Raw genomic sequence first — 24,575 nt, 5'->3', positions numbered from 1 at the left:
CCATACTGGCACTGCAGTGGAGTGTTTGGTAAGTGTTTGAATTTCACTCTGAACTGGCACAGCAGTGTGGTGTATCTGTTGGCATGGCAGCAAGAGTCTGATTAAAATTTCTTGATATTTGATGTCTGTTACTTGTTGCTACAGTGTGGCCTCATTGGCTGCTGGCTACTGCTCAGTTATACGTGACACACAAACATGGTGGATCACTTCACAAATTCTGTTGATGTGTAACACAGATCAATGTTGGAAGTGGCTGCAGCAAGGTATGTTGGAAATGCGAGATACTCTGCCGACAGCTGATTTTAAGTGACCAATGACTAAACTGATGCAGACAAAGTGTTTTGCAGCCCTGAATTTAAATTCATGCCCTAAGCTAACCAGGACATCATGATGTGGAATGTATTTGAGAGAATGACAGTCAACAATCTGTGGTAGAACTAAAGTCATGGTGATTAAGGCTAACTTCTATGACCAAATTCAAGACAGAAAAAATTCAGTTGCAGGGGTAAAAGCAAACTGTAAATCTTTGGTTACCTGAAACTATGTTGACCATGGCTACATGAGCTGTCATGTTACTAACCAATGAGCAATATTTGTTGGTACTTGTTTGCAGATTATAGGTAACACTGGCAGATTTCAAATGAGAAAAGAATGATAGGAAGAAAATAAAAGGAATTAAAATTGTGGGTGATCTCACCCATTATTACAGAAATTAAATAAAATATTTCCCTTTTCCTTATCCTTACCAAACAACTACACATTGATCTTGCCAAAAGCGGAGAAGCCATTCTTCTTAGTGTTGTAGCTCTCTGGGGCACTCTGCACTCTGTGATGCACTCTGTGTGAGCCGTGACCTCAGTGATTTACAAATAAAAAAATACATTTAAACTAAGTAACTAAATAAAAATAACAATCAAACTCTTTTGACAAGATTTACAAATTAAAAAAAAAAAAAAAGGTTGTGTTTGATGACCTTTGAACCTACAATCTTCTACAAGACAGGTTTGTATGCTAACCATTGTGCTACACCATCACACTGGGTTCAGTATTTATATTTATGGTTGTGGTGATGCAGTTTCAATGATGAATTGGAGTCTTCAAAAATTCAGCCTCATGCAACGCCAGTCCAACCTTATCTAATGTAAGCTGATCTCTGTGATTGTGATAATTTTATATGTGACTCTGAATCACGCCTTCTGCAGAAGTATCCAATAGTGTTTAGTTAGTGCTGTGTATGAAATATGTTTATTTCATTAGCATCATTGTGTATGAGCATTGTTGTTGATGTGGTTATCACATGTGATGAAATACAAAATAAAAGTTCCAGAACCATGATTTGGGATCCAAACACATCATGCTCGACAAGCAATTGGAAGTGAACTGACCAATTTTTGTGGTAGTTTGGCAATGGCAAGTAGATCAAGCATGATGTTAAATATGCTAACTGAAAGAAACCAGCTCCAACACGTCAAGATTCAGCTGTCAAGTAATATTACAGGGAATCATCAAAGAAACTGGTATAGGCAAGAATATTCAAATACAGACATATGTAAACAGGCAGTACCACTCTGCACTCAGCAATGCCTATATAAGTCAACAAGTGTCTGGCACAGTTGTTAGATTGGTTACTGCTCCTACAATGGCAGGTTATCATGATTTAAGTAAGTTTGAATGTCGTGTTATAGTCAGCACTTGAGTGATGGGGCACAGCATCTCCCAGGTAGCAATGAAGTAGGGATTTTCCCATATGACTATTTCATGAGTGTACCGTGAATATCAGGAATCTGGTAAAACTTCAAATTTCCAATATCCCTGCAGCCAGAAAAAGATCCTGCAAGAATGGGACCAAAGAGACTAAAGAGAATCTTTCAATGTGACAGATGTACAATCTTTCCACAAATCACGGTAGATTTCAATTCTGTGCCATCAACAAGTGTCAGCATTTAAACCATTCAATGAGCCATCATCAGTATGGGCTTTTGGAGAAGGTCCACTCATATACCCTTGACCAACATTGGACTATTGATAACAGGAAACATGTTGCCTGGTTGGAAGAGTCTTGTTTCAAGTTGTATTGAGCAGATAAATGTGTACCGGTATGGAGACAACCTTGTGAATCTATGGACCCTGCATGTCAGCATGGACTGTTCAAGCTGGTGGAGGCTCTGTAATGATGTGGGGCATGTGCAGTTGGAGTTATGTGGGACCCCCTGATATGTCTAGATACGACTCTGACAGATGACACATACGTAAGCATCCTGTCTGATCATCTACATCCATTCATGTCCATTGTGTGTTCTGACAGACTTGGGAAATTTCAGAAGGACAATGCAACACCCCACAAGCTCAGAATTGCTCAAGGAACGCTCTTCCGAGCTTAAACACTTCTGCTTGCCACCAAACTCCCCAGACATGAATGTTATTGAGCATATCTGGGATGCCTTGCAGTGTGCTGTTCAGAAGAGATCTCTACCCCCTGCAGGATTCATGGTGTCAGTTTCCTCCAGCACTATTTCAAACATTAGTTGAGTCCATGCCACATTGTATTGCTGCACTTCTGTGTGCTTATGGGGGCCCTACATGATATTAGGTGGCTCTTCACTATAATTGGACTGTAGTAATGACTATCATTGACACAAGATGTTACTGCAAACACCAAATATGGAACACATAACATTCATGCCTTCTGAGAATTTTTCTGTTTATTGCTGCTTTATTAATTTAAGTTATATGAAAGTGTTGATATTCCGTGTTTTTATCCTGTGTTTTTATCAAAATGCTATATAGTGGCTCATCACTAAAATTAACACTGCAACAGACAAGTTGTCCAGCTGCAAATATTTAGCCCTACTTGTGTGAACCTGGGGTGGGCCATTTAGTTCAAACCACACAACACTATTTTTCACACAATGAAATATAAATTTAATATACATTACCTATAATATGAGCAAAAACTTACCATTTTAAAGAATGTAACTTCTATTTCTTATACTTAAGCAGAAATGAGTTAAACCAATGTATGAGACTTAAAATAATGCTGTGGAAAATTAATGCAAGGCAGAATATTTTTCAGGAACATGAAATGTAGCTACATAAGCATAATATGTCAGTATGCTATTAAGGGTAATTTCATAAGATATTTAACACCAAATGTTCTGACATTCATGACAGATAATCCATTTCTGCTACACATACCAGTGACCACCAACTCTTGCATAATCTGCTGGATGTGGTAACAGACAGGACACAAAAATTTTGAAGTGACTTGTACGAAGCTGGGACAACCAGTCACAAACAAAGTCCACTTTGAGGCGTTCCAATGTGCTTTCAATTTGATCTGAAATCATATAGGCACAGGAAAGAGAGGTATTACTTACATGTGTGTTGGAATATTTTTACATCAGCTATAACAAATACAGTTAAATAGAATAGCCTTGTCCAATAAACTGAAGTGTTGAATTCTCCTGCTTTCCCTCTTTTACAGCGTAACATTTAATCACTGGCGTAGTTCATTTAGGTTATAAACATACTTACAGAAATAATGTTCTGTGCTCAGCCAACAGGTCTATTTTGGTTCTAGCATTGGAATAAACTAATTTTGAACACTGTGGATTATACAATATGCAGTTAATTGCTTTATCAACATATCAATGGACTCTGAATATTTTACAATGTGTTGTTTTGTGTGTGCCAATCAGTAGTGAGTGTGGTAATTCTATAAATGTTGCATGTGCTGTAGGCCTGTCCATTTTTGACAGCTTGCTTCTGAAATATTCACCCCTTTTCATTCCGTTTCACTGAATTTCCTGAGACATTTCTTTTTCATTGCAATCTAATGCTGATCAACATTTGTTACAAGTATCTTCTCTATTTATACCAATTCCATAAGACTGATCATATAGTGAAAAATTGCAGTACATGTTCTGTTCTTCTCATAAGGCTAACAAATTGCTGATGCATTTGGTTAATTCACATGATAGATCTACTAAATGAACAAATTAATAAGCATTCCAAAAATGTATCTAGTTCGTATTATGTACCCAAAAATGTTTTTCAGTTTCAGTGATATAAATTTTCAGGAGAAGCCTTTCTTTTAAAACAAGTTACTATTTAACATTTATTTTGGTTTTGTACACTGGAATTCATTCGTGCTAATGGTTTCACTGAAATTGTCACATTGTATTATAAGGTTACTGGCTCAACTGCATATAGCGCAACACGGAGCTGTAATGACATAACATGGTTCTTTGCAGGTTACCTACACAGGGCCTTGCCCTCCTCAGCAGAGTAACCACATAAGGGAACTGTATCTAACAACAAGAAAGAGTAATGACCCAGAAACAGCCAAATATTATAAAAACTACTGTGCTACATTAAGAAAGCTTATTAAAAAGTCCAGAAATAGGTGCATCATATCTGAGATTAATACCTCTGATAACAAAATCAAAACAATTCGGAATATTATTACAAGGGAGACAGGACAACCAAGAGTACAGGATGATGGCATCACCATCAAAGCAAATGGAAACTTGATAAACAACCAGCCAAAAGCTGAAAAAATTTTGAATAATCATTTTTTAAATGTTGTAGAGAAAATAGGATCTAAATGTTCATTAGAAGAAGCAAGGCAGTTAATGGAAGGGGCCTTACACACACCATTTGATACAATTGAAATTCCTTCCACCTCTCCTTCTGAAATTAGGAAGATAATAAACTCTCTGAAGAATAAAAGCTCACATGGAATTGATGGCATTTCCAGCAGGATAATAAAAGCTTGTTCCCAAGAAATAAGTGGGATTCTTAGCCACATATGTAATAGCTCTCTGAAGCAGGGTATTTTCCCAGATAGACTGAAGTATGCCATTGTTAAACCACTGCATAAAAAAGGGGATATGTCTGATGTCAACAACTACCGCCCAATCTCTCTTCTTACTGCCTTATCCAAAATTCTTGAAAAAGTAATGTATTGTAGAGTGGCTTCACACCTTTGTAAAAATAAAGTTTTAACAAAATGTCAGTTTGGTTTACAGAAGGGTTTTTCAATGGAAAATGCTACATATACTTTCACTGATGAAATATTAAATGCTCTGAGTAACCGGAAGTCACCCGTTGAGATTTTTTGTGATGTATCAAAGTTTTTTGATTGTGTAAATCATGGAATACTTCTAGATAAGCTCAAGTACTATGGTATGAATGGGACAGTGCTTAAATGGTTTAAATCATACCTAACTGGAAGAGTGCAGAAAGTTGAAATAAACAGTTTGCATAATATGCAAAATCTGGTGATTTCTCAAACAGGGGAACAATCAAGAATGGGGGGCCTCAAGGTTCGGTCTTGGGTCCTCTGCTGTTCTTAATATATATTAATGACTTGCCATTCGATATTCACGAAGATGCAAATCTGGTACTATTTGCCGATGAAACAAGTATAGCTATCACACCCGACAGACAAGAATTAACAGATGAAATTGTAAATGATGTTTTTCAGAAAATCATTAAGTGGTTCTCTGCAAATGGGCTCTCATTAAACTTTGACAAAACAAGTATATACAGTTCCACACAGTAAATGGAATGACCCCATTAATAAATATAGACTTTGATCAGAAATCGGTAGCTAAGGTAGAATATTCAAAATTTCTAGGGGTATGCATTGATGAGGGGTTGAACTGGAAAAAACACACTGAGGAACTGTTGAAACGTTTGAGTTCAGCTACTTATACTATTAGGGTCATTCCAAATTTTGGCGATATACATCTGAGTAAATCAGCTTACCACGCCTATTTTCATTCTATGCTTTCATATGGTATCATATTCTGGGGTAGCTCATCATTGAGTAAAAGAGTTATCATTGCACAAAAGTGTGTAATCAGAATAATTGCTGGAGCTCATCCAAGATCATCCTGCAGACACTTATTTAAAGAGCTAGAAATCTTCACTGTAGCCTCACAATATATATATTCACTTATGAAATTTGTTATTAACAATCCGAATGAATTCAAAAGTAATAGCAGTGTACACGGCTACAACACTAGGAGAAAGGATGATCTTCACTGCTCAAGGTTAAATCTAACTTCAGCTCAGAAGGGGGTAAATTATGCTGCCACAAAAGTCTTTGGTCACTTACCTAATAGCATCAAAAGTCTGACAGATAGCCATATAGCATTTAAAAGGCAATTAAAATAATTTCTTAATGGCAACTCCTTCTACTCATTAGATGAATTTTTTGGATATAGTAAGTGGGTAATTTCCTAACCCCCTCCCAAAAAAAATGAGTGTCATGTAATATTTTGTCTAATGTAATATCTTGTATAGACACCTTTTATTAACCTGAAATGTTCCACATCATTACGAAGTGTCGTACTCATGATCTATCGAACAAGTGCTAATCTAATCTAATCTAGCTTTGCTGATTGGAGAGAGTGATATGTGATGTGAAGCTGGATTGGACTGGGCTGCTGCACAGGCAACTTCACTGAGCCACGTCACACCATGGATGCTGCTGATGTGCATGTCATCATGCTACTGTTATCAAGAGTGTTACTAACAAAGAAACAAAGAGTGGCACTGGAGTGGGTGTCACAAAAAACAAACTGAAAGGAGTTACCAATACTTCTATTCTCGACAGACCATGTGTAATTGTGAGATGCAATTTTAATTTTGTTAATAATCAAAGCTTCAGTCATGGTAACAGCTGGTTTATTGTTGCCGTTGTTCAAGTTGGTGGTAGTGCTCCTGCTGCTGTTTGATTGGAGAGTTCTGATTCACCAATCATAATGGTGAGTTTGCTAACAAGGACTTTGGGATGTCATCTTCTTAAAAGAGCACACTGGGCACTTTGGAGAATTGGAAAAGGGGTATCTTGCCACCTTCTTTCACTAACATTGCCAAGTTCATACATTAACATACCAATAATGTGAAAATATGGATAAAACTATAAAAAAGAAGAAGATAAAGTTCACCAATGGCCCATTGAGGCATTTAACCCACTGTATGTGGAGATTGTAGTTCAGGCTGAAGTAATTCTGCAATTTTTTGCGGTGCTTTTTGTACCATGACTTGGGCCCACACATTCAGATTATCATGAACATGATTCAGGATTTTTATTGCAACATTTTTGGTGAGCAAGTGCTGTCCTTTCTTCTATATCTTCATGAATGTGGTGTGAATACTCCCCTCACTATGACAACAGCAATATTCAGAGGGCTGCTTACGTGCATTCCTGGTTTGACAAACACTGAGGCACATGACTGCACCATGGCAGGTGTGCTAAATTATCCACTCTTAATCTTATAGAAAATATCTGGACTATTGGGAATAGTGGGTGAAATGGAGCAGTTGAAATCCTGTCAGTGTCAGAAATGGCATATGCTCTGCATACCAAAGTCCTAAGGATGCCAATGCATTGGTGTGGTGGATGAGCATAGGTCATTTCTGACACGGACAGCTTAACCCTAGAAATTGCACATTTGATGGCTGTTTCTAAGGAAAATGGGTTCTCCCAGAAGCATATTCATTGGGATATGGAGTTTGGACCACCTCTAGAGGTGCATGAAGAGGAACATAGATCAGTGGCCTTTCTTCCTTATGCTGGAGGCCTATCATTTAAGATTGGACAAATTTTGAGGAAATTTAACATTAAGAGTGTGTTCTGTCCACCTTCTAAGATTAGGGCACAACTTGGCTCTGTCAAAGATGATTTGGGGCTTAGGAAACCCAGTGTATAAGAAATTCTGTGTCAATATGGGAAGGATTACATTGGCCGTTCGATTCGCACAGTTGATGATAGGTGTGTGGAACATCGCTGTCATACGAGGCTACAACAGCCAGAAAAAAATCGGCAGTAGCAGAACACTGTTTCAATGAGGGACATGGTACGAAATTTGAGGAAACTGTGGTAGTTGCAAACATTTCTGGTTTTTGGAACAATGTCTATAAAGAGACGATTGACATAAGGTTGGCGGATAATTTAATCAACAGAGACAATGGGTTTCCTCTTAGCAGAACGTGGAATCCTGTACTATCTCACATCAAAATTGAATGCTCTTGGGTGTGGCCCTGAGTGCAATATATCATTGCTGCTAGTGTTCTACTAAGGGTGGCACCACTTCCCAGTCTTGGAGGGCAGCAACTGTGATGGGTGGCGCATGCGTCGTGTACTGAACGGTGGCCTATTTAGGACGTCAATTTGCAGCCTGGCATCAGTTCTCAGCGGGACTCATCAGCAGAAGCAGCATTCTCCATGAAGATGGCAACCAGTTGGATCACCAAAATATTGAGTCAAGTTGATTTTAGGATCTGGCAGCAAACCTGAAGAGACTTTCAATATTTCATAATTATATGACTATTTTGATGGTGCTGTTGGTTACAGGGCTTTTCTGTGATACTCTTGATATTCATAACATTCATCACACACTTAAGCTATAATGTTATAATTCAAATTAATTTATGTACTGCAAGAATGAAGTCTAATTTTACTCTTTATATTGTCCCTTATAGTGATAGTAAGAGGTTTGTGCTTCTAGAATACAGATATTTTGATAATTTAGATAAAAGGGCAATGAGAGATTCTTTCATTTTATTTTAGATATACAATTCACAATTATTATTTATTGCTGCAGACGTTTTTCTGCTATGACAAAATACTAAACTACATGTGGTAAATTCTGCTACTTTGTCGTATGATCAAGGAGTAGAAATCACCACCACAAAATATGCTGTAGAATAACTTTAATCACGCAACTGCAGGACAAGCACAAGAAGTAAAAAAATCAGCAAACCTGTGCAAAGACAAAGATGTCAAAGAAAGTAGATCAAAGAGTGTGCAAGTCGAAAATCTAAGTTGCTGTTGTTGCAGCCTGTAGTCACCACAGAGCCTCCCCCGCCCCCCTCCCCCCCCTCCGCCACAAGTGGTCTGAAGCAAAGGGGGAGGAACTGGATTGGAGATGCTGTCCTCAGTGAAATCTTAAAGCCATGTAGGTGGTCAAATGTGCCATCCCACATGGGAGTTAGGAGGTTCATCAACAAGACGTATGTCCATGAGCTGTCGGCAGAGAGGGATGGAAATGGAAATAAGCGTTTGGCATCATTGGCCGGGAAGCCCCTTATAGGGCAGTTCCGGCCACCTTGGTGCAGGTCTTATTACATTCGATGCCACATTGGGTGACCTGCATGCTAGATGGGGATGAAATGATGATGAAGACAACACCCAGTCCCCGAGTGGAGAAAATCCCCAACCAAGCCGGGAATCGAACCCGGGCCACTTAGGACGGCAGTCTGTCACACTGACCATTCAGCTATTGTGGTGGACAGCAGAGAGGGATGACAGTAGACAGGATGCTATCGCCCAAGATTTTGGCTGCTATGAGGTCCTGCTCAGTGTCTGGAGGGAGCTTGGAGGAGTTCAATAGCTGTATGTGAGTTGTTGAGGCATCGCCTTGCATAGGCAGAAGAAGGGCGGAAATGAAGATAGTGCTGTCTTGATGCTTGATGGAGACGTCGTCCAGGTAAACACGACATTGACAGTAGACATGTTTTGGGATGGTGTGAAGGAGAGCAACACTTTGAGTGGTAAAATCATCATACACTTCAAGTGTTGTGTCTCATGGGGGTGTGTTGTTGACTATGGCCAGTGAATGTAAGGAAACAGGTGACTGTAGGTCATGTGTTAAGAACCAGGCTGGCTTTTCCCTACTCACTGGGACTGTCTGGCATCCGTCATTTAGTAGTATGTCCAATGTGTTCTGTCCATGGTCAAGAACCTTGTGAGGGAGTAAGTATGGGGGCTGAAGAGACACACAGACAGGTTTGTCATGAAGCATAATGGAGGGGGAGTCCTTTGTGAAAAACACTCATGGTACTGAATGCAGCAAAGGAGTATGGATGTGGAAAATGTGTTCACATACTTGATCAACTAGAGTGGGAAGCCCATCATTGTTTGGGAGGTTATAATGTTCAATGAACTTGGCAGGAAGGATGAGCAGTTCACCATAGAGGGTATCAACAAGCGAGGCTTGTAGGTTCTCTTTGTGAGTGGCATGTATTCTTAGGAGGATCCATGGGGGTGTCACTGACCACCACAAACCACCATGACACATGAGTGTCACCTTTTGATGCAGTGCCAATACTCCATGAGGCTGTTGCTCTGCACGTGGTAGACAGTAGTGTGGAACTTGTCAACACTGCACAACTTGCATAGTTTGGTGAATAGTGAGCATTTGAATTGGTGACCCTGACTAGTGGTATAGATGAGGGGCAACCAAAGTGAAAAATCTAGGAGTTGACAAAAGCATGGTCAAATGACTCAGCCATAATGTTGGATAGAGGGATGGCTTTGACCGACCTTGTTACTCAGTCAATGAATGAGAGTATATATTGAAAGTCCTTGCAGGAAGGCAGGGGCTGACAATGTCATTGTGTACATGATGTAGGCGTCCTTTGGAGATGCTGGATAGTCCTAGGGGGGCTGTGCATGACATCCAATTTACTTCTCGGGCAAGGTATACAGGCCTGCATCCAGTCACAACAGTTGTTCTTAATTTCGGACCAGATGAATCATTCAGTAACCAGTTTCATAGTGGCCTTGATGCCTGGTGAGCAAGATCATGCAGAGAGTTGAATACCACTTGTTGGAGGGGGAGAAGTACAACTGGTCTGCATATTTTGCGTCCTGTAGCATGTCTGCATGTCTGCAAGATTGATGTCATCTGTTTGCAGGCAGCCCAACTTGCCAATCTCAATAGGGGATGTGGTAATGTTCACACTGGACAGGTAGTCAGCAATAACATTGTCAAAACTGCATATATAGCATACATCTGTAGAATATTGGCTGATTGGTTCCATGTGCCTCAGATGCTGAGGAGGAGCACTTTTACTAGGATTGTGGATGGCACCTGTAAGTAGCCAATGGTTGGTAAAGCTAGTAAATCAGTATTGTCACAGAAGTGTCTGACTGCTTCACAAACAGTGAGGAATTTGCAGTCAAATGTAGACCACTTGAACTGGGCAGGCAAAAGCTTTTTTGAAGAAACATCTGAGAGGCTTGATGGCATCACCAATGTGCTATTGAAAAACTGAACCTATTGATGTATTTCTCACATCAGCCATGATGTAGATGGGGGCATCAGGTACTGGGGGTGCCAGCATGACAGCGTGGCTGAGAGCAGACTTGAGGGCTTTAAATGCTTGGATCATGTCATCAGTCCACAGAGCTTCCCTCACACCTGAGGTATTTTTTTCCAATCAGGATATCAGCAAGCAATGCCTGGATGGAGGTAACATAAGGAAGGTCATGATGGTACAAGTTTGTAATGCCCAGGAATTTTGTCACTTCATGGTAGTTTGTGGGTCTAGGAAGGTTATGGATGCACTCAACATGGTCAGATGTTGGTTGGATGCCCTCAGTCGACACAGTATAGCCTAGGAAAGCAAAACTGTTGTGAGTTAGTTGTGACTTCTTGTAGTTGATTTTGACATCATTATTATTTAGTGTGGCCTGGATTTGAGCTAGCTGCAGTTTGCGTTCCTCAGGACATCATCCAAACAGGCATATGCAAACTGGAGGTTGAACAATAAATAATCAATAAACTGCTGCCAAGTCTGGGCTGCATTTTTGAGGTTGTATGTCATGAAACAGTACTCAGAAAGTCCAAAAGGAGTAATTACAGTAGTCATGAAGATGTTGCTCTTGAACATGGGTGTTCGGTGGTAAGCTCACAGGACACTGAACACTCAAGTACAGTTGATCAGTTGGGCAGAGCACTGAATACGTGGGATCACACAATTGTCTATAATAGTGTGAGAATTCAGAAATATATAGTAACTGAACAGACAAAATGAACCACCTTTCCTCTGGACAAAGTGCATGGGGGAAACCAATTGTTATCTGATGGGTGTATAATGCCTGCACCAAGTAGTTTGGTGACAGTTGTTTTAGTATAGGGCTCACCAATGTCATAAATTCTACCTCTCTGTTGTATGATGAAGGAATTACCAATGTGAGATACACTGTAGAACAACTTTAACTACATAACTACAGAACAATCACAAGAAATGCAAACAAAATCAAAAACCAGCACAAAAACAAAGACATTGAATAATATATGGCAAAAATTGTGCAAATCAAAACTCAAAGTTACTGTTTTCGTAGTCAATGGTCACCACACATATATAAAAAATCTACAAATATTTAGGGATGGGAAAGATTTACTATGTGATAGTGGATTAGAACTGTAATTCTTCATATAAAATCTGAGAGAATCTAATCATAATTTTTTAGAGTTCATACAAACAAATTTCATGCATCGTATAATGCAGAGATTTCTGTTGCAGAAGAAATGTTAATTATAAGAAGGAATAATTACAATATTTCTACATCAAGAAGGCATCACACACACATATAAATAGATGGTATTATTAAACCATTGTATAGAAAAGGGGATAAGTGTGATGCTAACAACTACCGCCCAATCTCTTTTTTTGACAGCTTTGTCCAAAATTCTTGAAAAAGTAATGTATGTGAGAGTAGCATCACATATTTGTAAAAACGTCAATTTCATTTTCAGAAAGGCTTTTCAACAGAAATTCTATATATGCTTTCACTGATCAAATATTAAATGCATTGAATAACCAAACATCACCAACTGGAATATTTTGTGATCTCTCAAAGGCTTTTGATTGTGTGAATCATAAAATTCTTCTAGATAAGGTTAAGTATTGTGGTATGAGTGGGACAGTGCACAAATAGTTTAATTCATAATTAACTGGAAGAATGCAGAAGGTTGAAATTAACAGTACAGATAGTCTGCAAAAATCAGCAGAGTCCTCTAACTGGGGAGGAACCTAGAATGGTGTCCCACAGAGTTCAGTCTTGGGTCCCACATTGTTCTTAATATATATTAATGACTTGCCACTCTATATTCATGAAGATGCAAAGCTAGTTCTTTTTTCTGATGATACAAGTATAGTAATCACACCCAACAAACAAGAATCAGCTGAGGAAATTGTAAATAATGTCTTTCAGAGAATTATTAAATGGTTGTCTGCAAATGGACTCTGACTAAATTTTGAGAAAACACAGTTTATACAATTCTGTACAGTAAATAGCATAACACCATTGGTAAATATAGATTGTGAACAGAAGTCTGTTGCTAAGGTAGAATATTCAAACTTTCTGGGTGTGTGCATTGATGAGAAATTGAACTGGAAGAAACACATCGATGATCTGCTGAAACGGTTAGGTTCAGCTACTTATGCTGTTAGGGTTATTGCAAATTTTGGTGATGAACATATCAGTAGATTAGCCTACTATGGCTATTTCCATTCACTGCTTTCATATGACATCATATTTTGGGGCAATTCATCATTAAAAGAGAAAGTATTCATTGCACAAAAGCATGTAATCAGAATAATAGCTGGAGTCCACCCAAGATCACCTTGCTGACATTTATTTAAGGAACTCAGGATATTCACAGCACCTTTTCAATACATATATTCACTTATGAAATTTGTTATTAATAACCCATCCCAATTGAAAAATAACAGTGAAGTGCATAGCTACAACACTAGAAGAAAGAGTGATCTAAAAAAATTAATTATTTTGTGTAAATAAAAACTTATGGTAAAGTGAGATGTTCCACATCATTACAAAATGTTGTATTCATGATCTATGGAATAAGTATTAATGTATGTATGTACAAACTGCATGTAAATAATTTCAGCCCTTCATTCATCACATCAACAGATGTAATTTTGCCACTATTCTTTGTGCTACAAGTTAAGAAGCCAGTTTAAAAGGTCCTTCTAACAATGAGTGTCCTTCATGAATATAATATGGAATCAGTCAAGCACTGCAACCCCCTCTCACTTTAGGGTCTAATGAAACACTGCACATGAAATGCAGAATTATGAGTAAATGTAATTTTAACCTAAAGAGTGTCTCATAACTCAACAATTAAAAATAAGATGTGTTACAATAAGGATACTTTTTAGTCTAAAAAGATGTTTCTTTCAATGATTCTGTCTATTCATTACAGGTAACTGCATCACTGGAAAAACTCTGAGGTTACTATTAATATTTTCTACAAGGTCAACACACCTCCCTGTGCACATAAAAAGTTGCTTCTACATCTGATGATGACTCTCCAAGATAACACGCTGTGTCCTCACTATGAAATAGTCCCCAATCCAGTTGCAAACTCCTCTTGATAACCAATATGATCAAACTTTTGACAATAAGTGTAGGTGTGGTACTGAGTCAAATACTTTTCAGAAATCAAGAAATACTGTGTTTACCTGACTGCCTTCTTTCAAAGCTTTTAGTATGTAGAGTAGATTACATTAGATTCAGTTTTCATTCCTTAGACCCATAAAATGAGATGATTTCCATGGGTGTGGAACATGTCAGAAAGTACAACATAAAGACAAGAAACATTTGAGTATAATACTTACTACCCTGATCATTTGCCAGGAGATTGTCAAAATAGGTGAATACATTGTAGTAAACTGGAAGAGCTGGTTTTTACAGAATTAACATGCTGTCAGAATGAAACACTGTTATGCACTATTAATAAATTTATCATACACAAAATACCTAATCTTGACTGTTGTGACCAAGCGCAGTCAAAAATTAAATCTAACAGAGATTTTTACTTAAGCTGACTTAACAGTCTCTGTTAAGATATTCATCCATGGAGTAGAAGGAGTTGCCTATCAAAAAGTCTTTCAAACTCTGCTTAAACCATACTTTATCTGAAACCAAGTTTTTAATGGTTGCTGGGAATTTATTGAAATTGTGTGTTCCTGAATATTGGAGCCCTTTTTGGACCAAGGTAAGTGATTTTAGGTCTTTATGTAGATTGTTCTTATTCCTAGTATTGATACTATGTATTGAGCTATTGGTTGGAAATAGAGATGAATTACTTGCAACAAATTTCATTAAGGAATAAATATACTGATAAGCAGTGGTTAGACTACAAAGTTCCTTGAATTTGCACCACAAATGATTCTTATCACATAATTTTCCACCCTAAAAACTTTTGCTCGGTTCGATGAGTTACCCCAGAATATGATCCCATATGACATAATAGAATGAAAGTAAGTAAAGTATGCAAGTTTTTTTTATATTTATGTCTCCTACATTTGACATCATTCTCACAGCATATACAGGGCTATTACAAATGATTGAAGCGATTTCATAAGTTCACTGTAGCTCCATTCATTGACATATGGTCACGACACACTACAGATACGTAGAAAAACTCATAAAGTTTTGTTCGGCTGAAGCCGCACTTCAGGTTTCTGTCGTCAGAGCGCTCGAGAGCGCAGTGAGACAAAATGTCGACAGGAGCCGAGAAAGCGTATGTCGTGCTTGAAATGCACTCACATCAGTCAGTCATAACAGTGCAACGACACTTCAGGATGAAGTTCAACAAAGATCCACCAACTGCTAACTCCATTTGGCGATGGTATGTGCAGTTTAAAGCTTCTGGATGCCTCTGTAAAGGGAAATCAACGGGTTGGCCTGCAGTGAGCGAAGAAACGGTTGAACGCGTGCGGGCAAGTTTCACGCGAAGCCCGCGGAAAATTGGCTCATGCCACAACTGGAGACCGACAGCCCTGACTTCATCTTTCAACAGGATGGTGCTCCACCGCACTTCCATCATGATGTTCGGCATTTCTTAAACAGGAGATTGGAAAACCGATGGATCGGTCATGGTGGAGATCATGATCAGCAAATCATGTTATGGCCTCCACGCTCTCCCGACTTAACCCCATGCGATTTCTTTCTGTGGGGTTATGTGAAAGATTCAGCATTTAAACCTCCTCTACCAACAAACATGCCAGAACTGCAAGCTCACATCAACGATGCTTTCGAACTCATTGATGGGGACATGCTGCGCCGAGTGTGCGAGGAACTTGATTATCGGCTTGATGTCTGCCGAATCACTAAAGGGGCACATATCAAACATTTGTGAATGCCTAAAAAAACTTTTTGAGTTTTTGTATGTGTGTGCAAAGCATTTTTAAAATATCTCAAATAATAAAGTTATTGTAGAGCTGTGAAATCGCTTCAATCATTTGTAATAACCCTGTACAGACTTATTTAGACACTTAAGCAATTCTATAGTATACTCTACCCAACTGAATTTGTTATTTATTTATTTAAATGTCAAGTTCCGTAGGACCAAATAGAGGAGCAAATCTCCAAGGTCATGGAACGTGTCAGTACATGAACTTACAACATAAAAAGTAATAACAGATAAAAATAAATGTTCATGAAGCTGAAAGAAAATCAGTCCATAAGTTTAAGCAAACGCTATCAGCAATACAATGAGAATCATCTTAATTTTTCAAAGAACTCCTCAACAGAATAGAAGGAGTGACCCATGAGGAAACTCCTCAGTTTCGATTTGAAAGCGCGTGGATTACTGCTAAGATTTTTGAATTCGAGTGGCAGTTTATTGAAATGGATGCAGCAGTATACTGCACACCTTTTTGCACAAGAGTTAAGGAAGTCCAATCCAAATGGAGGTTTGATTTCTGCCGAGTATTAACTGAGTGAAAGCTCCTTATTCTTGGAAATAAACTAATATTGGTAACAAGAAACGACAATAAGGAATATACATATTGAGAGGCCAATGTCAAAATATCCAGACTCGTGAAAAGAGGCCGACAAGAGGTTCGTGAACTTACACCTCTTATTGCCCAAACCACCCGTTTCTGAGCAAAAAATATCCTTCTAGAATGGGAAGAGTTACCCCAAAACATAATACCATATGACATAAGTGAATGAAAATAAGCAAAGTAGACTAACATTCGTGTCGAAATATCACTCACTTTCGATACCGTTTGAATAGTGAAAATGGCAGTATTAAGTCTTTGAACAAGATCCTGAATGTGGGCTTTCCACGACAGCTTACTATCTATCTGAACACCTAGGAATTTGAACTGTTCAGTTTCACTAATCATATGCCCGTTCTGTGAGATTAAAACGTCAGGTTTTGTTGAATTGTGTATTAGGAACTGTAAAAACTGAGTCTTACTGTGATTTAACGTTAGTTTATTTTCTACAAGCCAGGAACTGAGGTCATGTACTGCTCTACTTGAAACCAAATCAATGTTGCACACAACATCCATTACTACCAAGCTAGTGTCATCAGCAAACAGAAATATTTTAGAGTTACCCATAATACTAGAGGGCATATCATTTATATACACTCCTGGAAATAGAAATAAGAACACCGTGAATTCATTGTCCCAGGAAGGGGAAACTTTATTGACACATTCCTGGGGTCAGATACATCACATGATCACACTGACAGAACCACAGGCACATAGACACAGGCAACAGAGCATGCACAATGTCGGCACTAGTACAGTGTATATCCACCTTTCGCAGCAATGCAGGCTGCTATTCTCCCATGGAGACGATCGTAGAGATGCTGGATGTAGTCCTGTGAAACGGCTTGCCATGCCATTTCCACCTGGCACCTCAGTTGGACCAGCTTTCGTGCTGGACGTGCAGACCGCGTGAGACGACGCTTCATCCAGTCCCAAACATGCTCAATGGGGGACAGATCCGGAGATCTTGCTGGCCAGGGTAGTTGACTTACACCTTCTAGAGCACGTTGGGTGGCACGGGATACATGCGGACGTGCATTGTCCTGTTGGAACAGCAAGTTCCCTTGCCGGTCTAGGAATGGTAGAACGATGGGTTCGATGACGGTTTGGATGTACCGTGCACTATTCAGTGTCCCCTCGACGATCACCAGTGGTGTACGGCCAGTGTAGGAGATCGCTCCCCACACCATGATGCCGGGTGTTGGCCCTGTGTGCCTCGGTCGTATGCAGTCCTGATTGTGGCGCTCACCTGCACGGCGCCAAACACGCATACGACCATCATTGGCACCAAGGCAGAAGCGACTCTCATCGCTGAAGATGACACGTCTCCATTCGTCCCTCCATTCACGCCTGTCGCGACACCACTGGAGGCGGGCTGCACGATGTTGGGGTGTGAGCGGAAGACGGCCTAACGGTGTGCGGGACCGTAGCCCAACTTCATGGAGACGGTTGCGAATGGTCCTCGCCGATACCCCAGGAGCAACAGTGTCCCTAATTTGCTGGGAAGTGGCGGTGTGGTCCCCTACGGCACTGCGTAGGATCCTACGGTCTTGGCGTGCATCCGTGCGTCGCTGCGGTCCGGTCCCAGGTTGACAGGCACGTGCACCTTCTGCCGACCACTGGCGACAACATCGATGTACTGTGGAGACCTCACGCCCCACGTGTTGAGCAATTCGGCGGTGCGTCCACCCGGCCTCCCGCATGCCCACTATACGCCCTCGCTCAAAGTCCGTCAACTGCACATACGGTTCACGTCCACGCTGTCGCGGCATGCTACCATTGTTAAAGACTGCGATGGAGCTCTGTATGCCACGGCAAACTGGCTGACACTGACGGCGGCGGTGCACAAATGCTGCGCAGCTAGCGCCATTCGACGGCCAACACCGCGGTTCCTGGTGTGTCCGCTGTGCCGTGCGTGTGATCATTGCTTGTACAGCCCTCTCGCAGTGTCCGGAGCAAGTATGGTGGGTCTGACACACCGGTGTCAATGTGTTCTTTTTTCCATTTCCAGGAGTGTAAATAAGGAACAGGAGCGGCCCCAACACTGATCCCTGGGGCACCTCCCACTTGACAGTACCCCACTCAGATCCCACATCACAGCCATTATCAACATTGTGAATAATGACCTTTTGCTGCCTGTTGATAAAGTAAGAGGTGAACCAATTGTGAGCTACTCCCCTTATTCCGTAATGGTCCAACTTCTGGAGCAATACTGTGTGTTCAACACAGTCAAATGCCTTTGTTAAATCAAAAAATACGCCAAGCGTTCGAAACAATTTGTTTAGCCCATCCAGTACCTCACAGAGAAAAGAGAATATAGCATTTTCAGTTGTCAAACGACTTCTAAAGCCGAACTGTACATTTGATATCAAATCGTGTGATATAAAATGATCAATTAACCTTACATACACAGCCTTTTCGATAACTTTTGGAAACACTGATGGCATAGAAATAGGTCTAAAATTATCTACATTATCCCTTTCTCCCTTTTTATAAAGCGGCTTTACTACGGAGTACTTTAATCGCTCAAGAAACTGACCATTCCTAAAGGAAAAATTACAAATATGGCTAAATACAGGGCTAACATGTGCAGCACAGTACTTAAATATTCTACTAGACACTCCTTCATAACCATGAGAGTCCTTAGTCTTCAGTGATTTGATTATAGTCTCAATCTCCCTCTTGTCTGTATCACAGATTAGTATTTCAGACGGCAATAACGAAAAGGCATTTGCTAAGAAATTTATATGATTTCCTGTAGATACTAAGTTTTTTTTTAATTCACCAGCAATGCTCAGAAAATGGTTGTTAAATACTGTACATATATCTGATTTATCAGTAACAGAAATATTATTACTGCAAACTGACTTTATATCATCAACCTTGTGCTGCTGATCAGACACTTCCTTCACAACTGACCATATGGCTTTAATTTTATCCTGTGAATTAACTATTCTATTTGCATACCACATACTTTTTGCCTTGCTAATAACATTTTTAAGCGCTTTACAATACTGTTTGTAATGGGCTACTGTAGCTTGATTGTGACTACTTCTAACATTTTGATATAATTCTCACTTTATTCTACATGATATCCTTATCACACTACTCAGCCAACCGGGCTGTCCATTACTGCTAGTACCCCGTTTGGAATGTTCTAATGGAAAGCAACTCTCAAAGAGCATGAGAAATGTGTTATGGAAAGCATTGTATTTATCATCTATTTTATCGGCACTATAAACATCATGCCACTCTTGTTCCTTGACAAGTTTTGAAAAACTCTCTATTGCTGTTGGATTAACTTTCCTATGTAGTTTGTAAATAAATACGACATTGGTTAGAGTACAAAAACCTTTTAGTGTTAAAATTTGTGCATCATGGTCTGAAAGGCCATTCACCCTTTTACTAACAGAATGCCCATCTAGTAATGAAGAATGAATAAAAATATTGTCTATGACTGTGCTACTGTTCCCCTGCACCCTAGTTGGAAAAAACACAGTTTGCATCAGATCATATGAATTTAGGAGATCTACCAACATCCTTTTTCTTGCATAATCATGTACAAAATTAATATTGAAGTCACCACATATAACTACTTCCTGGTACTTCCTACAAAGTGAATCAAGAACCCTCTTTAGCTTAAGCAAAAATGCTCTGAAGTCGGAGTTAGGGGACCTATAAACAACAGCAATTAGAAGTTTAGTTTCACTAAATTCAACTAATGCTGCACAACTTTCAAATTATTGAGTAGTAATCCCAGAAATTTAAAACTGTCAACCTCTTCGATCTGCATGTCTTCATATGTTATTCACATGCTGGAAGAAAATCTCTTACAGGTTCTGAACTGCATGTAGTGGGTCTTCTCAAAGTTTAATGACAGTGAATTAGCTTTAATCCACTTATTAATGTCAGTGAAAATTTTATTAGCAGCTATTTCTAAATCTGTACTTAACTTGCTACTTATTGCAATATTTGTATCATCTGCAAACAAAACAAACTTAGCATCTGGCAATGTAACAGTTGAGAGGTCATTAATGTACACAAGAAAAAGCAATGGACACAAGATGGAACTGTGAGGAACCCCACATGTAATTAATTCCCAGTCAGATGAAGACTGATTGCTTACTGCACAGGTATTTCGCAACGACACCCTTTGTTTCCTGTTAGATAGATAAGACTCAAACCATTTTGCAGCATTGCCGGTGGCACCATAATATTCTAATTTACTTAAGAGAATGATGTGGTTGACACAGTCAAAGGCTTTTGACAGGTAACAGAAAATGCCAATAGCCTCTAATTTATTATCTAATGAATTAAGTACATTCTCACTGTAAGCGCAAATAGCTTTCTCTATACCAGAACCCTTGTGAGAAAAGTTTGAGTTGCATTACACATGATCAATGTCTACATAATCGATACTGGTTGGCATGGAGGAGGCCATTTTGTTCAAGATACCTCATTATATTTGAGCTTAGATTATGTTCTAAGATTCTGCAACAAATTGATGTCAAGTACCGGGTGATCAAAAAGTCAGTATAAATTTGCAAACTGAATAAATCACGGAATAATGTACATAGAGAGGTACAAATTGACACACATGCTTGCAATGACATGGGTTTTTATTACCAAAAAATTACAAAAGTTCAAAAAATGTCCGACAAATGGCGCTTCATCTGATCAGAATAGCAATAATTAGCATAACAAAGTAAGGCAAAACAAAGATGATGTTCCTTACAGGAAATGCTCAATATGTCCAACATCATTCCTCAACAATAGGTGTAGTCGAGGAATAATGTTGCGAACAGCACTGTAAAGCATGTCCGGAGATATGGTGAGGCATTGGCATCTGATTTTGTCTTTCAGCATCCCTAAAGATGTCGGTCGATCACGATACACCTTCGACTTCAGGTAACCCCAAAGCCAATAATCACACGGACTGAGATCTGGGGACCTGGGCGGACAAGCATGACGAAATTGGTGGCTGAGCACATGATCATCACCAAACGATGCATGCAAGAGATCTTTCACGCATCTAGCAATATGGGGTGGAGCACCATCCTACATAAACAACATACGTTCCAGCAGGTGTTTCTCAGCCAGGCTGGGGATGATGCGATTCTGTAACACATCGGCATACCTCTCGCCTGTCATGGTAGCAGTTACAAAACTAGAATCATGCATTTCCTCGAAGAAGTGTAGATGTGGTAAATACAACCCATACTGTGACTTTCTCATCCTGAAATGGAGTTTCGGTAGCCAAAATTCTGCAGTTTGGGCATTGACAGACCCTCGGAGCGTGAAATGAGCTTCGTTGGTCCACAACACGTTACTCAACCAATCGTCATCTTCCGCCATCTTTTCAAATGCCCACACTGCAAATGCCCTCCGCTTCACTAAATCGCCAGGTAACAGTTCATGATGCTGATGGATTTTGTACGGATAGCATCGGAGGGTACGCCTACGTGCCAACCAAACTGTAGTGTATGGAATGCCGGTGTGACATGCGACTGCATGAGTGCTGGCTTCCCCATGCATAGACAAACCCGCTACAGTCTCCATTCCTTCCTGAACTGTCTCAGCAGTATTGCACCTTGTGCTCGGTCAGCCACTACGGGGTCTATCATCTAAACCACCCATGGCTTCGAACTTCAAAATCATTCTCACCACAGCTGCATTTGTCAACGGACCTTTACCCATTGGAATCCCCTTCCTATGGTGATAGGATCATAACACTGAACTAGCACATTCCCCATTCTCATAATACAGCTTCACTAAAAGTGCCATTTCAGGTAACGTCAACATGCTATGACTGCTGGTGCATCTGATTCTCTCTCTCTCATTACAGCTCCTTTTATACACGATTGTCATGTGCAGTCACTGACGTTTTGTGTCCAGTGCCATCTGTTGGACATTTTGTGAACACTTTTTTTTTTTTTTTTTTTTTTTTTTTGGTTCTAATAAAACCCCATGTCATTCCAAGCATGTGTGTCAATTTTTACCTCTCAATCTACATTATTCAGTGGTTTATTAAGTTTTCAAATTTATACTGACATTTTTATCACCTGGTATACTGGATGGTTGTTTTGTGGATGACTTCTACTACCCTTTTTGAAGATTGGTGTGACTTGTGCTTTCTTCCAACTACTTGGCATGGTTTTTCATTCAAGGGATCTATGACAGATTATAGTTAGAAGAGGGGCTAACTCGCCCAGAAATTCAGTATAGAATGGGACAGGGATTCAGTCAGGTCCTGAAGCTTTGTTCAGTTTTAATGATTTTAGCTGTTTCTCAACACCATTGACACTACCACATGTTTCACTCATCTTTTCAGTGATATGAGGATTAAACTGGGGTAATTTCCTGGGCTTTCTTTTGTAAAGGAGTATTTGAAAGCAGAGTTATGCATTTCAGATTTGCTTTGCTATCTTTCATTTCAGTTCCTCTATCTATCGTTAGGCACTGGATACTAACTTGGGTGCCACTAACAACCTTTACATTCAACCAGAATTTCTTTGGTTTTTGTGAAAGATCATTTGACAATATTCTGCTATGATAGTCATTGAAGGCTTTCACGCATTGCTGTATTGACAGCCAAATGTGTTTCATTCACAATATCTCTGTCTATAATCCTGTGCTTTGTTTTACACCTGTTATGCAGTAGTCTCTGCTTCTTTAGAAGTTTCTTTATAGTAACTGTATACCATGTAGGGTGCCTCCCATTATGACTTACAGTAAACCCATCTTAGTATATTACTTAAACTATCTGTGTTTTTAAGTTTATCCACCCAAAGACTTTTCTTAAACATCTAAACCACCATGCTTACTTGTAGTCAGATGTAAGGATTCAATTAAGAATATTTCTTTGTTACAGATTTCATTCCCTTGCACATGGTGTGTAGCTTTGTCAGTCATCATCCATTTCTGTAATAGGATGGTATCACAGTTAAATAATGGGCCTGTTTGCATTATTTTTGATTTTTAAACATGATATATTCATTGGCTCACATGCCTCTGAGATTGTTTAACTGATTTAAAATTTATATAACTGTTAAAATTAAAGAGTAAGAATATGGGAGAGTTTAAGCTGTTAACAGAAATTACACAAAATTCTGTACTAGCAAAAATGCCAAATGCATCTTGTCGCTTATTTAAACATATCCCCCTCCCCCCTTAAAAAAAAAGAGTCATTAAGTTCATTTTCTTCTTGTTTATGAGAATGAAGTTAGTTAAGTATTGAAATACTTCATAACCATAGTCAGCCACACAGTGTACTACTCCCTAAAGATGTAAGCTGAGACCACACCACAAAAATCGAGAAAACCTTGACATCCTTTTTTTGAGAAAAAAGTAGAGGAGAGTGAGCACATAAAATTTTGTATGGGAATCCATGTCCGGAAGTGTATCATTTCCATGCTACAGCTGTTTGAAAACATGTTTGCTAAGTATGTATGCAATGGGGTAGTCATGGTGGGGGGATGGTTACATCGGATTGATGGATGTCATTTGACATGTAGCCTACCTCTCTGACTAGGTTCAAGCCTCATTCAAATGTCTGTGAGTATTACAGCAACATGGTTGTGTACACATTTGCAGAATACACCGGCACGATTCTTCTGAATGGTGACATTTACAGTAATGGAAGAGCTGCTCATTACATTTATGAAGACACAGGGGGACAATTATTGAACTATAAGAAATAAAATCATAATAACTTCTGAATGGTCTGTGTTAGGATGTTCAAACTGCACAGTTGGTCACATGGCATGATGGGAATTAGTATGCACATGTGTGGTTTGGTTTAGCGATGAAGCCCACTTTCATTTGGATGGGTTCATCAATAAGCAAAAAGTGGCACATTTGGGGGACTGAGAATTCACATTTTGTGATTGAGAAGTCTCTTCACTCTCAACAGGTGACTGCATGGCGTACAATGTCCAGTCACAGAATAATCGATACAA

General features: G+C 39.4%; 1 protein-coding gene across 1 annotated transcript in view; it reads right to left on the bottom strand.

Moving 5' to 3' along the window:
* Positions 1-24,575, bottom strand: part of LOC126248502 (protein unc-79 homolog) — an 875,350-nt gene that overhangs the window by 707,207 nt on the left and 143,568 nt on the right. Inside the window, exon 11 of the mRNA XM_049949540.1 lies at positions 3,196-3,337. Within this exon, the coding sequence (XP_049805497.1) occupies positions 3,196-3,337 (142 nt within the window). The remainder of the gene's footprint in view (positions 1-3,195; positions 3,338-24,575) is intronic.

Source organism: Schistocerca nitens, chromosome 3, assembly GCF_023898315.1.
Source record: "Schistocerca nitens isolate TAMUIC-IGC-003100 chromosome 3, iqSchNite1.1, whole genome shotgun sequence".
Taxonomy (NCBI): domain Eukaryota; kingdom Metazoa; phylum Arthropoda; class Insecta; order Orthoptera; family Acrididae; genus Schistocerca; species Schistocerca nitens.
The sequence above is the reverse complement of the archived record's forward strand: the minus strand, read 5'-3'. Positions and strand labels throughout refer to the sequence as shown.